Raw genomic sequence first — 17,798 nt, 5'->3', positions numbered from 1 at the left:
CCGTGCGAATCCCCTCTATCCTTTGAGGCAGTTAAACTTCTCTTTATTTTCCGGTCATGCTTTTAGAGGGAGCTAAGTTGCCGGTGGGTGTCTTGTTCAAACAGTGAACTCTGCACTCGCAGGATTTACTGACTCCCGAGTGAATTTCCCCATATACGTGGCAGGTTGCCTTGGAAACAGGCTGGTGTCTGCGGAGGGAACTGCCTCCCAGGCCTGACACAAAGCTGGGATGTGCCCGTGACTTTGTCCTCATGACTGACTGACTCACCCTCCTCCCTACTACTTTTACTTGTAAACGCAGCCTCCAAACTTTGGAACTAAGTGTTTATTCAGGTTTCTAATTTGGGGTGGGAAGTTTTTAAGCATCGATTGCCAAAACCCAGAGTTTTTGAGTTCACAGGCCTGGACTGGCAGGAAATGTGAGTTATTTTCCTCTATGCATGTTCACGGTACACCATAGACTGCGTTCCTGCACCTGTGCTGTCAAAGACCTCACAGATCCGGACTGCAGAACAGCCTGCCAGCTGCAGCCCCCAGCGAGGACTCTGTGGTGATGCTAACAAGTGTCCCCAGGTAGTGAAACGGGCAGACCCTGTCTCACTAGCCTAAAAACTAAAAGGAATAAAGCAAGCTTTCCTAACTAAGGAGCTCAGCTTTGGTTTTATAATCTCTTGAAAGAGAGACAGGGAGCTTACAGCCCCAGGGAGGAGAGACGGCAGCCCGAGGGAGACAGCCTGAGGGGTTCTTTTCAGAGACCTCTACTGAGGGAAAGCTGCCATCTTCACTTCCAGCAAGAAAAGACATTCAGGATGAGCTCGTGCAAAACAGAGTGGAGTTTGTCAGGAAAATGATTTAATGTTTTCAAAATGTTTAAGAAAAGGCTTTCGTGCCGTCTGAAACATGAGTGACGAGAGACAGACTCACGGACAGGACAGTGCACACCATGCGTGTATGCAGCATCTGGCCTCCTTAAGGCAGCTGTGTTGTAGAGATGGTTTTGTGTATGGTTCTGTTGGCCTTTGATGTTACATTGTCGAGAGTGGTTGAAAGGCTAAATAGCAATGTTTTGGTGCACACTGTACTCCAGAGAACCTTAGCAAGTCAGCTTGTAAGGGCTGAGGGTTAAGTTGTATCATCCATGTTACAAATGAGTAAAGAAGGAGGATGAAAGAAGTAGGTACAGAAAAGTCACAGGAGGGGCTGGAGGGATGGCTCAGCGGTTAAGAGCACGGACTGCTCTTCCAAAGGACCTGGTTCAATTCCCAGCACCCGCCTGGCAGCTCACAACTGTCTATAACTCCAAGATCTGACACCCTCACAGAGACATACATGCAGGCAAAACACCAATGCACAAAAAAGAAAAATAAATAAATTATTAAAGATAAGTCACAGGAATTCTTCCTACATTTAGGGCCCACGGAAGGAAGACATGTTTTGACTGGAAGCATGGTCCATAATCTTTTTTTTTTTTAAATCATTTATTTTTAATTTATTCAGATTACAACTCAATTGTTATCCCATCACTTGTATCCTCCCTTTCCTCCCTCCCTCCCTCTTTCACCCTATTCCCCTCCCCTAGGTCTATGACCGAGGGGACCACCTCCCCCACTATATGGTCATAGGCTATCAAGTCTCATCGTGGTAGCCTGCTTATTCTTTCTTTGAGTGCCACCAGGGCTCCCCACCAAGGGGAGGTGATCAAATACAGGGCACCAGAGTTCCTGTTGTTTCTAGTGAAGCATAGGCTGATGAGGGTGAATTAAAAGTCGCACAGTTAGCCTTATGTGTGGCTCCCTGGCCGTTCTGATAGTCTTATTTGAGGCATCTCTTAGTAAGAGGAGGCTGGTTCCTGCTAGCAATTTGTTCAGTTGTTAAGGGGAATAGTTGCACACCATGGGAGGTTCCAGCTTCATTTCCTGGTTATGTGGATGTGGGCATTTTCCTAGCAGGCTTCCTAACCCCTCTGTGGCCTTTCTTTTTGAGATCCTTAAAAACAAAACCTTATTATTTGTGCCTAGAATCATCAGTTTTTTGTTAGTTTTACATATTTACAATGTCTACATACTACCACGACATACTGTGATGAGGACTACCAGCCGTGCACGTACTTGGCGTGTTCTTTACATGTCACCATTAGCTTCTCTGTTCTGCCAAGGGCTTCACATGGTGTGTGCTTATTCACACACAGCTATGGATGGCAGAGAGGTGACCTCAGTCATCACAGAGTCAGCAAAGCCACCTCCCTCGCTGGCGGTTGTGGGGGATTCTTTCTCATCCCCACATGCTATTAGCATTCGTTGGCCCAAGGCTCTTGCTTTTTCATCTCACGAACCCGCGCTCAGCATCTCTACCCGTCATCACAGCTCCTGGCCAAAGTCAGGGCTGGTTGTCTATAGTTTCACGCCCCTTTGATTGGACGGTGGTTTTAACGTCACCTGCACCAGCTCCGTGTTTTCCTGTCACTAACCCGAATCCTGTTCATAAAGTTGCTTTGGTCATGGCAGGTAACGGTTAGCACCGTGAGAGATGTGGGCACGGACAGTTTTGGTGGGAGGCCATTGTTCATCCTTCTGTGACCATCATCCTGTTCCAGGGGAGGCACCTGCACACGAGTGGTAGCCCGGAATGTTCTTGGCCGCTCTGTGCTCCTAACGGCTCCCATCAGAGGAGTTTGCGTTTACACGGGGCATTTGTTAACCAGCTTCTGGTGCTTCTGGGAGTTAAAGCAACTTGGCCTGCAGGAATGGGAAGTGTGTGGCACCGAGTCGGGCAGACTTACATTCGGCTGATCCCCGTAATGATCCGAACTCAGCTGGCCTTCCCTTCACCCCCGCCACCCACATCCTTCTCCTCAGCTGCAAGGAACTGACGAGAGACCAGCTAATAACTATTGAGTGACAGCGGTGAGCCCCTGCAAGTGGAGAGAGGGCTCAGCAGCTAAGAACAGTCACTGCTCCTGCAGAGGACCCCAATTCTCCAGCTCCCGGACCCACACCAGGAGCCTCACAGCCGCTGCACATCCTCCTCTAGCCTCCGCGGGCGCCTTAGAGTCATTCCCACCCCACTCCAGACATGCATAATTAAAAAATAAAAACCTCAAAGTGAATATTAAAGGGCGATTCGCTTCACGGACAGTGAAGATCCCATCTATTAAAATACGGAGTTGAGTCACGTCTTCGAAACCTAAACTACATTTCTTTTTCTCTTTGAAGGGCGTTGCGGGGGGTTTGAATCTGTGATGTTTTTGTGGAGGTCTCATTTTCTTTTGCTGTGTTTCTATATGTATTCTTGTAGAGTAGCTTTTCTAAAATTATAAGTCCTTCCCAATTTAACACAAAATTACTTCATGTCTGCACCTGGCACTTAAAATTTGGTTTAAAAGAAAGCTGTAAAATTGTGTGTTGCTGGCACACTGCAACTCACCAACTGTGATTCTGCCACTGAAATTCACATAGCATTTACTCAACGACGCAGTCCAGATTTCTTAATCTTGTGTTTTCTCAAATTGATGGAGATAATTATTGAAACTAAAATACATGTATAAGCACCTCTGTGTTTGGCATTTAAAGACTCGGAATTTTCCATCTCCAATTTCAGTTTGCAGATAGGGCTTGATTCTTGAGAAAAATCTTATAGTTAATAACAAACTTGAATTTCAATTATTCCCAATTAAACACCAAAATGTCAAATTTTGATAGCTTCAAAATGCATATTAAGCCATACAGCTTGTACAAGATATGATATTTAAATCAGTGCAGAAATCCTGTGCTCTGATGAACAACTCAGAATGGGCCTTGCTAGCTTCTCAGGGCTGCAAGTGTCCCTCTGTCTGTCCTTATTTTGGAAATAGCAACTTTACAGTTGAACGGCAGCAGAAAGGCAGGCCTCCCCTGTCCGGAGGGTCACAAAGACATCACGACGTACCAAATTGTATCTGCTGCCTATTTTTTATAAGTAAAAGTTTGTTTAAGCGGAGCCATGTTCATTTTCTTCATGTGTTCTTAATGACGCTCTCAGATACCAAGGTAGAGCCATGGCGGGCACATCATCTGGCGATGATCTCTGTTGTTGTGAGCTGTCTGTGCCTCCATGCAGTGCCAGGTGGACAGGACCTAACTACATTATCTGAAAACTTGGGAGCGCACCTAAAAACACTCTCCTTGTTTTTGTAGCTGCTAACGATATCCTTTCCATTGCTTATCACAAGGCTGAGTGGTCCAAGTTTTCATCCTGCTTTGCAGTGTTCTTCCCACTGGATTAATCAGTTAATTACTTATTATCCCAGCAGCGTTCCACGCTTCCTGTGTCTCTGTGACACGAAGGAAGAAGCAGGTATTTGTTCAAGATGACAAAGCTGTCTAGGAAATGAAGAAACTCTGCTCATATTTTTGGGAGTGTTCCTCTCTTTTTATTACAGAGTGTGGACGTCGGGGGCAGGCAGGTCCTTTCAGGCCACAGCTATGGTCCTCCATCCTTGGGAAGCTGTGAGTGGCTGGGCTCCTTGGTGTAGTGCTCAGAGAACTGCCAGTCATGAAAGAACCAGAGCGAAATCTTTCCCAGTATTTTGTGATGACACCTAACAGTTGAAAATTTCATTGAGAGAATTATAAATTTCTTAAAAGTTGGGACACAGCCACCCAATGTTTCCAGATCCCTTGGTCAGCTCCTTCTGCACCAACCATAGCCAGAGGCAACTGTCCTCACTCTGCACCAGCCTGCAGCGCACACGTCAGCTCATTTTTCAAAGCTGGCTTAGATTTTTGCCTCTCAGTTAGGAATCTCTTTTTGGCCTTCTAGCCAGCGGAGGGTCCTGTCACATGTACTTCTTGTTTTTCTGTAATTTCCGATTTATGTGATTTTATCATTCTTTCCTGATTTTCCTGACTGTTGTGCTCTGAATGAGAGTAATGTTTGTTTTGTGGGATGCCTTTCAACTTAGCTTTATGATATTTTATGATTAAGTTGAAGCGACACATGTTTAGCAGGACCACACAAGTGGTGGTCTGCCCCGTCGCTGCTGTTGTTAGATATGCAGAGCTGTGCCTGCCGGCTTTCCCCGCTGCAGGCTTAACTTACCTTCCTCCCCTGCCTGGGATGTATAACCTGGAGGCCTTTTGAGGCAGCCAAACATATTACTTCTCTTTGTACTTTTGCCATCAATGTTACCAATTTATTGGTAAGTTTTGTCTGTAATAATTTCTATGGATTTCCTAGTGATGGATTTTATTTCCAGTATTCTTTATTTACCCATTGGTATTTACCTATTTCCTTTTTTTTATACTCGGTGTCATATACCCTCAGCTTACTCTTTAGCCAAGGAAGAAACCTATCCTATAGTGGCGGCCTTTTGAGATAGGCAACTATTTTGCGTCTCATCTTTTTCCGTTGACATTGGCATCTGTTAATAGATTTTCTGTGACAGTTACGTCTATGAATGTTCCTGATGATAACTTAACATTTCCACAAGTTTATTATTTCTGTTTATCCGTTCATTTATTTATTTATTTATTCACTTGTGGTACATAATCTCACATGGCCCAGGCTAGTCCTGAACATGCCGTACCGTCAAGGATGGCCTTGAACTTCTGATTCTCCTGTCTCTACCTCCACAGTACTGAGGTTACAGGTTTTCGTTCTGTGTCTGGTTTATGCAATGCTGGGAATAAACCTAGGGGTGATGATTAGCATCCTAGGCATAAAGCCATCTACAGATGAGTCACACCCAACCCCACTCTCATCTTTACTATTTGAGCACTACAGTAGAAGACAGCTGTCAGCTGCCCACCAGTATTTAAGCCACCGCAGGGTCACAGATGTGCTGTTTGTTTCCGCAGTTAATGGTCCCCTGGTGGGATTATTTATTTGGCCATAGGTTGCCCCAGCTTTAGTTGTGTGGGGGATAGAGGGATTTTGAGGCTGCGTATGCTTCCCTTTGGTGTGCCTCTTTTTTCTTTTTAACACTTCCTCACTCTCGGCATTCCTAGGCATTCACACTCAATGTGTGTTTTCTCTGCTCCACTTTTAATCAGCTATCTTCTCAAGATGCCTTTTCTTGTTGGTAAATGACGTTAGAAACCTAGCTCTGGGAACAAAGTGTTCGTTGGTTCTGGGATGCCATTGCTTCTCAATGCTGGGACCTCTCAGACGAGAGTGAGGAGATGCATCTGTCTCCTCGTGGTCTCAGCACTCACCTACACATCCGTGGCTGTGCCCTGCGGTACGGTCTTCCTAACAGGCTACACATTGCACTGTGGTAGAGCTGGGAGTTTTCATCATCTTGGTAGCATCACAACACAATGCTTTTCTCATTTGTTGGTGTGAAAGAACCAAGTACATTGCCGGTCATGTAAAATTGCAGCAACAACTTACACGTGGCACATTATATCGATACTGTAGAATATATTGTGCTCCACAGAAAAGCCTGGTGCTCAGCCGTGTGCCGACAACGGCCTCATACATCTGGTGCTTGTACTGTTATTGATTAACGGCCCACAGTTAGTGATTGGCCTGTTCATCCAGGTCAGGGCAAGTACTCTCTAGGTATCTATGCTGTTACTCCGGCAATGAATTGCTGCTGCTCGGGGTGGCTTACTCTCGAGAGCCATGAGCTTGTGCTGAGCCCGGTTTTAGTCGAACACCACCGAGCTCATCCCAGCGACTTCCTTTTCGTAACCACGGTTTCTGGCAGTGAGAGCATTGGCTTTTGCCATCCAAGATAATTTCACTTTTTGTTCATTCCTGGTGTGTGCATTTGTGTAGCAGGGTGGGAGTTGTTAAGCTATGTGTGTGTACGTATGGAGCAAAGTGACTCCCTGGGATGCCATGGTCACATGGCCGTTCTTTTGTCTTTAGCTTTATTTTAAACAGTGGACATAGTGTGTTTCACAGTGATTCAAGATGGTTCCCATTTCACCCCGAGTTCAGCGAGGCCGTGTATCTGTTTGTAGAATGGTCAGGATTACCTGTGTCATGGCCATGTCCTTAGAGTTGCTGCCTCATGATGTTATCCTGATTAACTTCAGCTAGTTATTTGTGTTTTAGCTAAGGAATCACAATTATGCCTCTGACAGGCAAGGCTACTCGGAAGCCTGTCCTTTCCCTCCAACTGCCATTGTCTCTTTTTATCAAACTCATGACTATAAATGACACATTTCATTAATTAGCCTTTAAGTTTTAAACAGTATTGAGGAGATAGTGTGTGTGTGTATGTGTATTAGGAAACATTTTTAAAAATACGTTTTATTAATTTATTCATATTACATCTCAATTGTTAGCCCATCCCTTATATCCTCCCATTTCTCCCTCCCTCCCACTTTCTCTCTACTTCCCTCCCCTATGACTGTGACTGAGGGGACCTCCTCCCCCTGTATATGCTCATAGGGTATCAAGTCTCTTCTTGGTAGCCTGCTATCCTTCCTCTGAGTGCTACCAGGTCCCCCCATCCAGGGGACGTGGTCAAATATGAGGCACCAGAGTTCATATGAAAGTCAGTCCCCACTTTCCCCTCAACTGTGAAGAATGTCCTGCCCATTGGCTAGATCTGGGTAGGAGTGATAGTATGTATTTTTAAATATCCTCTTCCTCATATGTGAAGGGCAGTGTATATGATGTGTATTCAAGTACACACACACACACACACACACACACACACACACACACAGAGAGAGAGAGAGAGAGAGAGAGAGAGAGAGAGAGAGAGAGATTGAGAGAGATTGAGAGAGATTGAGAGAGACTCTCATACATGCATAATATGGTGGCTTAGTCTTGTAATCCTAGGACTGGGAAGTGAAGACAAGAAGATCAGACCTGAAACATCATCCCTGGGTGCAGGGCAACCTGGGTGACTTGAGACTCTTAAGGGGAGGTGGGGTGCAGAGAAAGAAAAGAGACAATACATTTACACATATGTCTACCTGGATATTCTTTGCATACACATATCCTGTGTAAAAAAAGATTTAAACTCCTACCCTAGCATTCTGGGATGTCATTGTGTCTTACTGGGTCCTGCCCCCTGCCTCCCCCATGAAGTTTTAGATAGAAACTACTTCCTCCAAATGTGTCGGGCCTCAGGGAGGCATTGTTTTCCTGAGGTCTCCCTTCATAAAGAGCCAGCGTCTTTGGGCGCGCCACTGTCAGTATTTGCCCCTGGGTTTGTCTCAGCACTGTGGCTGAGTATTGATATTGAGTCTGGTGTCTTTGTTCACAAGGGCCCCTCTCTGTCTGTCATTCCCAGCTGGTAGCCGTGTTTGACGAGCAGGATCCTCACCACGGAGGGGACGGTACCAGCGCCAGCTCCACGGGAACCCAGAGCCCGGAGATCTTCGGCAGCGAGCTGGGCACCAACAGTGTTTCAGCTTTTCAGCCTTATCAAGCCACAAGTGAAATTGAGGTCACACCCTCAGTCCTTCGGGCAAGTAAGTGGGAGTCTTCTTGTATCTGGCACATCCCATCTTAATTTTCAGGTGTCCTAACTTCTTTGTCTGCCGTGGCTTATGGGACATTGGTTTCGTTTTGAGCCTGGGCCAGTCTCTTCTACATGAGAAGCCAGCAGTCAGGTGCCTGTTCCTAGACGGGCTCAGCTTTGTCTACAGGAGACGCTTGGCTGCCCACTAAGGGTAAATGAGGACGGATTGCAGTTAGGACACCCTGGATTACCAAAGGAGTCTCCTAGCTTACCCCACTGTAGCCATGACACATAGCATGCGTATTTCATGTGAGCAGGCAGCAAAGAGACCTCGGCACTGAGTTGACTGTGGGTTTTGGAAGACAGGCAACTAGAGCCTCAGGGAAAGTCAGGGGCACAGTGCCTGTGGGGAGTCACGCTCCAGGGAACTCCGCTTTCAGGACGTTTGCTTGAATTCCGTAACCAGTTCTGCAAAGTTTACTTAGAAAACTGAAGTGGTTTTTTTTTTTCTAGAAATAATACTTGTTTGTAGAATTTCAGAGCTGAGATGCTGTTAACGGTAAGGTGTTCAGGTGATTTAGGTAAGGCATGGGGTCACACATCTGTAACCCTGCTGTCAGGGGCTACGGCAGGACACTGGCTCTCATGGGACCCTGTCACACCCATATTGCTTCCACAAAGAAATAAGCTCAAAGATGCTTTATGTGTAGGCATCAATGCTGAAGATCCTTTCAGCTGTTTGTTTGTTTGTTTGTTTGTTTTTAGGTAGAATACATGGTAGTGCTTTACTGACTGAGAGTCTTTGAATGGCCAGATTTTATATAGTTGGTTAATTATATGTAACTGTATAATATCTAAAATACAACATGGGTAATTATTTAGACTGCATATTTTATTCTTCTAGAATGTATTCTGATTTCTTTTTTTACCCCCCCCCCCTTACTGGTAGTGGCCCACGGCGTTTCAGCAACTTGCTTTTACTTGTGTATAAGCTACGTGTACTTTTTTCCTTATTTGTTTCCTGTTCTTTGTTTTATCTGTATAGTCAACTAGACATTTAAAATATGCAGGCAACTTGTACCTGAGTCTTAAAACTAAGCATCCAAAGTACAAGGAGAGAAAAGATAAAAGTTCTTATAATTCTTGCAGAGACTCTGCATAAGATAGGAAATCTCTATAGAAAGCAAAATAATTAAAGGTACTTAGTGCTATGAATTTTCCTCTTAGCACTGCTTTCAATGTATCCCACAAATTTCATAAAACCAGAGACACTAAATCACTTAGAAGAAAAAGTGGGGAAGAGCCTGGAACATATTGGCACAGGAGACAACTTCCTGAACAGAACACCAACAGCCCAGGCATTAATGTCAACAATTAATAAATGGGACCTCATGAGGCTGAGAAGCTTCTGTAAGGCAGGTGACACGGTAAAGAGAACAAAGCGACAGCCTACAGACTGGGAAAAGATCTTCACCAACCCCACATCTGACAAAGGTCTAATATCCAAAATATATAAAGAACTCAAGAAATTAAATACCACCAAACCAAATAACCCAATCGAGAAATGGGGCATGGAACTAAACAGAGAATTCTCAACAGAGGAATATCAAATGGCTGAGAAACACTTAAAGAAATGCTCAACCTCCTTAATCATCAGGGAAATGCAAATCAAAACAACGCTGAGATTCCATCTTACACCCATCAGGATGGCTAAGATCAAAAATTCAAGCGACACCACATGCTGGCAAGGATGTGGGGAGAGAGGAACACTCCTTCATTGCTGGTGGGAATGCAAACTAGTACAACCACTTTGGAAATCTATCTGGTGCTATCTCAGAAAAATGGGAATAGGGCTTCCTCAAGACCCAGCTATTCTACTCCTTGGAATATACCCAGAAGATGCTCCAGCACACAGCAAGAAAATTTGCTCAACCATGTTCATAGCAGCCTTATTCATAATAGCCAGAACATGGAAACAGCCTAAGTGTCCCTCAATAGAAGAATGGATAAAGAAACTGTGGTACATATACACTATGGAATACTATTCAGCTATTAAAAACAAGGAATTCCCGAAATTTGTGGATAAATGGATTGAGCTAGAAATGATCATAATGAGTGAGTTAACCCAGAAGCAGAAAGACTCAAATGGTATATACTCACTTATATCTGCATATTAGCCCAAGGGGCATGTCCCACGAAAGCCTTCACTTACCAGGAAACTGAGACAGAGGAGAGGACATTCTAGTGGGATTCTAGATGAGAGAATCATGGGAGAAAGGCAAAGTAGAAGGACCCAGAGGGTCCTAGAAGCCTACAAGTAGAACATTATGATAGGCAGATTTGGGCCCAGGGGTCCCGCTCAAACTAAGGTGCCAGCCAAGGACAATACAGGCGGTAAACCTTAAGCCCCTACCCAGATCTAGCCAATGGACGGAACACTCTCCACAGTAGAGTGGAGAGTGGGATATGACTTTCTCACATACTCTGGTGCCTCACCTTTGACCATGTCCCCTGGACGGGGAGACCTGGTGGCAATCAGAGGAAGGACAGCAGGTTACCAAGAAGAGACTTGATACCCTATGATCATATACAGGGGGAGGAGGTCCCCCTCAGGAACAGTCATAGGGGAGGGGAATAAGGGGAAATTGGGAGGGAGGGAGGAATGGGAGGATACAAGGGATGGGATAACCATTGAGATGTAACAAGAATAAATTAATAAAGGAGGGAAAAAAAAAAAGAAAGCAAAATAAAATAAAATAGCGAGCTCTTACTGTTCCCTAACACCCTTGGTTCTCCAGATCTATTTTTTCTTTATTTTTAAGACTGTGTGTTCTTTGACACTTTGATGCGTGTTTACAGTGCATCCAGTAGGACGCTGCCTTAGCCTCCTCTCCTCCTCACTGCTCAGCCTCAGCCCTGCTCCTTGGTCCTTCCTCCCCCCCCCTCCCCTCTCCCCGCACCCCCCTCACGCCTCCCCTCTCTCCTTTCTCTCTCTCCCTCCTCCTCCACCCTCCTTCGTCTTCCTTTCTAATCCTCTGAATCCAATTCATGCTGCCCGCTGGAATGTTGACCAGTCTTGTTACTAGGTCTTCCACTATCTGTGCAAGTGGTGATGGCTGCAGGGAGCTCATGGCACAATAACCACGTCACGCCCAGGAGGCAGCACCTCACAGCACTCCTCACCATCCTCCGGCCTGTAAATTCTTTCCACTTCCTGTTTACTACACTACCGTAAATCTATCTATCAGGGCGGCGATAGGTGGTATGCCACGAGCCTAGCATACTGTAGGCCCTGGAGTCTGTCACCAGCACAAACCAAATGTTTATACAGGGAGAACAAGGGAAGCACAGCAGGGTGACATCTATCTAACACGGCTGGTGGGCCCGCTGGAAGCTGCGCTGAAGGCAAAGCCTACAGAAAGAGGGGGTCCTGCAGGTAGCCTGTGGGACGCGCTGTGAGGGCGCCTGGCGGGATCACACCTGCATACAGAGCAGTGCTAACCGCTTCCTTCTGTTGTTTACATCCTCTGGACCAGGTACAAAGGAGGCTCAGGTACAAAGAAAAATGTTTACAGAGTTGGAGGCGAACAAGCGCTCCCACGTCCCTTTTGCTCAGGATGGTCTCAGATGGCTGCCCTTTAGCCTCCTCAGCAGCCTGAGGGGCGCTCGGCCTTCCCCACCCATTGCTTCTTCATTGTGGTTTGTGCATATGTAAGCAGATATATTTTAAACCAACTTAAACAGTTGGAAACAATATTTGGTCACCTCAAGGATGTAGTACTCAAAAAGTCCTCAGCTACATGTGCTGGCGTGCATTTGAGAGGTAGAGGCAAGTGGATCAAGGGTTCAGGCTTAGTCATGCCTGTGTAACGTGTTTCAGACTACCCTGGGCTACATGAGACCCCGTGTCAAAACAACAAACTCTTGGCTTTACTTGAGGCAGTGTGCTTGGAGGTGCGAGGCCTCTGCCTGGTGTGGTGAGGTGGCTCGGAGGTGACCGTGTCCTTTTTATCACACCTTTTTATCTAGCCCATGCTTAGACCGAGCCTGTGCACAAACAGCAGATTACCTAAGTACGACATAAAGAAAACTAAATTATAAAATAGTCCAGATGCTTAGGTAGTTGAGGTTTGGAAAATAGTGAGTTTGAGCAGTTACACCTTAGTTATATACTCAAATAAGGGCTTTTGCTGTGTGGCTTGTGACGTTTGTGTTGGTGTCTTTTCTGAAGTGTCATGTACTGTGGTTCAGTGGCATCAAAAATAAAATATTGGCTGAATAGCACTTCCTGTGTTTATATTGGGAAGCATTTGAGTGGCATGCCTTCCGTGAGCTTTTACCTTTTTGCCTCCCTGTACTCAACAGAATTCCTCGTGAACAGCCACTGCCTTTTGGCTGGCCAGTCTTTGTGTGTGCGAAGGCTGAACACGGGGTTTACCTCAGATTGTCTCTTGTATCAGTTACTTTAGAGAAAGTGAGTGTGCGCTTTGTCTTCTCAGTGGGAGGCCATTCGTGCCCGTAGGTTTTATGCCTTGACTGGGAGGATGAGGTAAGCAGTTAAGAATCTAGCGTAGGGGAAATGTGGAGGGAAGGGAGCTGTGGTCAGGGTGTGTGTATGGAAGAAGAAAAGAAGTCTGAGGTGGACACTCTTCTTGACCTCGGGGCAGTTAGCCCTCACACCTGTCATCTGTGAAGACTTTTGTTCCGTCAGTGATAGGCAAACACACCACACAGGATTGTGCCTGCCAGCCCGTGTGCTAGGGGCTGAGAGGCCAAAGACAGACAGGACTGTGCGAAAAGCCTTGCTCAGTGGAAAGACGACTTTGGTTAGTTGCAATTAATAAAGTTTGTCAGATAAATTCCTGTTGTGAAGAGACCGCACCACACAGGTGCACAGAGGTCAATAGAGGCAGGACTGAGAAGCCCCGAACCGAAGGGATCCTTGTCTTATACTCAAATGGCAGTTTCCTGAAAATTGAGAGGACCCAAGGGATGGGTCAGTGGGTAAAGGAGTTTGCCAGATGGGATTTCTATGTGTAGCCCTGGCTGTCCTGGACTCGCTTTATGTACATTAGGCTGGTCTCAAACTCGGAGATCTGCCCGTCTCTGTCTCTCTAGCGCTGAGATTAAAGGCGTGCGCCACCACAGCCCAGCGGCGTGCTCACAAAATTTTAAAAGGAGAATCCCTAGACCTTGATGAGTGAAATGGACGAGTCACACGAATCCAAAGCACAGATACGGGTGATCTAGCGATGGCTCAAACACACCGAGTAACTAACGTCCAGCCTGGGGGGATAACACGGGACTAGAGATGTCCTGGAGGCATCGCTGCTCCGTGGCTCTTACAGGAGGAGGGAGGAAGTGATGCTCGCAGGTGGAGGCAACCGTCCCCTCCTGGGGATGCTCAAGGGTAGGGGTGTTTCAGACTTCACAGGAATATGGCTTTGTTTTTACATGCTTCATTACTACTACTACTACTACTACTATTATTATTATTATTATTAAATGCTCAGGGATTTCTTAAGTTTCTAGACAGCTGGGGACACAGACTTGGCTTTGCAGCCTGGCAACATCTCTTTTCTCCAGAACCTGAGGCCTTCTCATCTGTTCTAGAAGTCAGAGGGAGCTTCTAGTGGCTCTGGCAATGCCGTGTGCCCTATTGATGTCACAGCTTTTGGAAATGATAACTGCTATGTAAAGTGTTTGACAGATCTTCTCAGTTATACTTTATTTTAGTAACTTTCAAGTCTTTACATACATATATACAGACATACATACGTTTACATAAGACTATATTAAGTATTAATATTATTGCTTTTTTCTGAAATGTTATTTATCTTGTAAGGTATTACTAAGTTCATAATTTTTAGAATTTAAAGAAAAAGTAATATTCATTGAAATATTATGTCATAAAGTAGATAGCCTTTTCTATTTTTTCTAAGTTTTTTTTTTAATTACTGTGTCTTCATGTGAATGCCGTGTATGTGTGGGTACATGTGTCATAGCCCATACGTGGAGGTTGGAGAACAACTCGCTGGAGTTTCTCTGTCACATTTGTGCAGGTTTTAGAGCTGAATTCATATCACCAGGCTCACACAGCAAGTGCCTTCAAGGCTCAGCTGTCTGGCCGGCCTGCCTTTCCCGCTTTGGATCTCAGATGTTTTCCTCATCTAAGTAAGAATATAGAGATCTATCTAAAGATTTGTTCCGAGACAGAGCAGACTGCGGGCCTTTGGCTTAGAGAGCTAGCCTCTCAACAGTCAGCTGATAGTAGCATGCTTTTAAAACACATCTGATTTAAATATACATTGAAACCACAGATACCGTTCTATTGTGCTTGCTTTTGAGTTGTTTAGTAGAGCACTGCATACACACGCACTCTCAGAATTTCAGATAACCGCCCCCTCACCAAGTCAGCTCCATTCCGTAGCCGAAGCCCTTCCAGGCTTGTTGTGGATGCAATCTGATTATTCCATGTTGACAAGGTCATATATCTATTAATTGGACTGGAGATGGGACACAAAATTGCTGTAATTATTGTAATTTTCCAGCTAATTGCAGGGTTGGTAGTGAGCGCTTCACTTCTGTATAATGGAAACAGGCGCTCCATCAGAAGCTGTTTTATAGGGCGCCAGGCGTTTTGTTTTATATCTTTGGTGATTTTTGGCCCAACACTTATTGATCCACCCCAACGCCGCCACACTCAGAGGCTCGGGGTGAGCTGCTTTAGCGTCACTGCTTGTTTGTGAATCGGAGAGGCTTCCTTTCGGGCTTATAGCAAAGGCCGGGCGATCTTAGCCTCACCTGTACACGCTACTCCCGGAGACGAGCATTGGGAAGAAGCAAACCTGCGTGGTTTATTGGTTCTGCTTTTGAGTTAAAAAATTAGGCTAACTACTGGTGAGGTTGCTTAGTGCTTGCTTACCCATGGTGCACTTGTTCCTGAACTAATGCATCACCGGACGCTAGGCTGGCCTCCCATGGTGGAAGCCAAATTGACATTTTAAAAATAATGGTATGTGCATAGGGTGGTTTTGTCTTTGCGGTGTGGGGTAGAGGGGGCCGTGTTAACAGAGGGCTGCTAGGGGCTCACGACGGAGACGGTGAGAGCAGGATGATGCTTGTTCCCTGCTGAAATATAAACTGGAGGAGCAGGTGAAAATTGCCAAACGTAATGAGCAATTTGGCAGAGAAGACAGGCTGTCAGGCTATGGCAGCTCACTGCCTGCATCGCATTGTTTGTTCCTAAGGATGGCGTTTAAATACCACAAGGAAAAATTATTTTTCTAGTCATATTTTGTATCACAAGAAGCGAGCTTTATTTTTCAGGTTTCTAATTAAGAATCAGCAATAAATATAAATATGTATATATGCTTTAGGTTGTAGAGTATTTTTTTGTATTTGCCTGATCACATGTTTCATCTATTGAAAAAGGAATAAAATACATTTGTCCCCTTCGGAACTCAAGAAGTACTAGGCTTCAAAGCACACGGGTAAGGCAGAGGCGCTTGGACGGTGCGGCTCATCTGTGGTCATCTCTCCAAAGTTAGCATTGCAGCCCTGTCAGGACACTGTGCTGTTAGCACCCAGGCAACAGCCAGACATGCACGCATGGGCCCGACACCTCCACACCGAGGCTATAGGCACTGTGTTGTTTGAAGGGCGTTTGAAGGTCACAGGCTTTTAAAAACCATGCAGCACAACAGGAAAACTCCCACATCGCCTTTCCTGTTTTTACCAGTTGGCAACAGGCGCAATGAGTTAAAATAATAGTGCATGTGCATTTAAGGTACAACCATAGCCTAGGTCTTTAAGAGTAAGAAAAGCAGCCTTGCTGACAGTGTACAGTGGCGTACATAGTCTACACACCAACACATCTTTACGGCTTGAATCCTGCATTTGTGTGCCTTTGCCCTTCCGGGCTCGCACTAGTTGTTTTAAGTTATTTTTAAGTAGAGTGAATACTAGGATCTTGCTTTTATTTGACTATGAGAAAAGCACCCTTTTTTTGTTGCTTCAGTGGCCTTGTGCGTTTTTAGCATGTCCTCTTCCACAGAGCTACACTCCAGTATCACAGTACGTCAGTTCACACACACACACACACACACACACACACACACACACACACGCACACACACGTACACACACACACACACACACACACATACACGGACACACAAAAGGACATCTTAACATATATAATGTAAAGCCGTTCTTCACTGACATATATGAAGATATTTGCACTGGATGTGATCAACAGTCTGATAGCTTGAGAGATGCAGTCTCCTGAGAGCTTCCGTGCCCGCTACACACACAGGTAACGCTGGCCTTGTAGAGCATCTTGGCCCCCATCAGAACAGACTGACCCGAGGGGATTCAGATCACGTGTGGGATATCTATGCCTTTGGCGTGTATTCCTGGGATGAACCGTAGGTTTCTCCAGAAGTTGCTTTTGAAATTAGACACAAGCCACGTGGAGCTGGACCCCCACACAGAAAGCTCTCCTTGTACAGCTGCTGCAGGAGCACTCACAGGTTCACCCGCTCTGCCCAGAGGTTTCCCTCGACCACTGTCCCGTCTTGTCTTGTCTTCAGTGGTTAACATTCTGTTGTCCTTGATCACGTCCTCCCTATGGGACTGTCCACACCGTGCCTGGTTATCTTGTCTGTGAAATCGAGAACTGGTATTTGCACCTCAAAACCTGTGATGTTAGCAGTGACATGGCTATGTTAAAGAAGAATTATTTAAATAAAGATAAAGCCCCTTTCAATGACAATAAAATGTTGTTACACGCATGCACACACACACATAAGTACATGAAAGTGTCTTAGAAGACACTGCACAGTAGTGAATACACACAGTTTAGACACCAGGAGTTGTTTTGTATGCCTTGCTTTGTTTGATCCCATTTGGCTCTGGTTGCCAGTTGGAGAGATCTCTCCTAACAGAACCACTGAGTCAGTCCCAGCAATTTGGTGAAGCAAAGCCAGGGTTCGACTCTGTCCCCCTCTTCCTGCAGTCGACATGTAACTAATTGTCTCTGTGGGATGACATTTTAAAGGATGAAAATGTCCCCTAAAGCCAAAGTCATTTTTGTTTTGAAATCATTTCTATTGATTTTCAATTATTATTCAATTTTTTTGCCTACTGTGAGTGAGACTTCCATCACTGACAAACACCAAAGACAACCAGTGTTCATAACCGATCAGATTATTTATTCTAGCTCATGGATTCTGTTCACAACCACCTCATCCTGCGGCTTGGGCCCACGGCTTCACTGTGACCCTCAGCAGGAGAGCTCAGTGGATGCTTCGTGGCTGCCAGGCAGTAAAGTAGAAGAAAGTACGGGGTTATGGTCTCACTCACAGACGGCTTGGCGTCCTCTCTGCAGTCT

General features: G+C 45.5%; 1 protein-coding gene across 24 annotated transcripts in view; it reads left to right on the top strand.

The window, feature by feature from the left end:
* PARD3 (par-3 family cell polarity regulator) overlaps positions 1-17,798 on the top strand; it is a 527,701-nt gene that overhangs the window by 181,228 nt on the left and 328,675 nt on the right. For all 24 annotated transcript variants that reach the window (XM_084756613.1, XM_084756601.1, XM_084756603.1 and 21 more), the window contains one exon: positions 8,234-8,414. In XM_084756613.1, coding sequence (XP_084612739.1) covers positions 8,234-8,414 — 181 coding nt within the window. The remainder of the gene's footprint in view (positions 1-8,233; positions 8,415-17,798) is intronic.

Source organism: Acomys minous (assembly GCF_964271855.1).
Source record: "Acomys minous genome assembly, chromosome: 14".
NCBI classification, from domain to species: domain Eukaryota; kingdom Metazoa; phylum Chordata; class Mammalia; order Rodentia; family Muridae; genus Acomys; species Acomys minous.
This window is presented reverse-complemented; position numbering and strand designations above follow the sequence as displayed.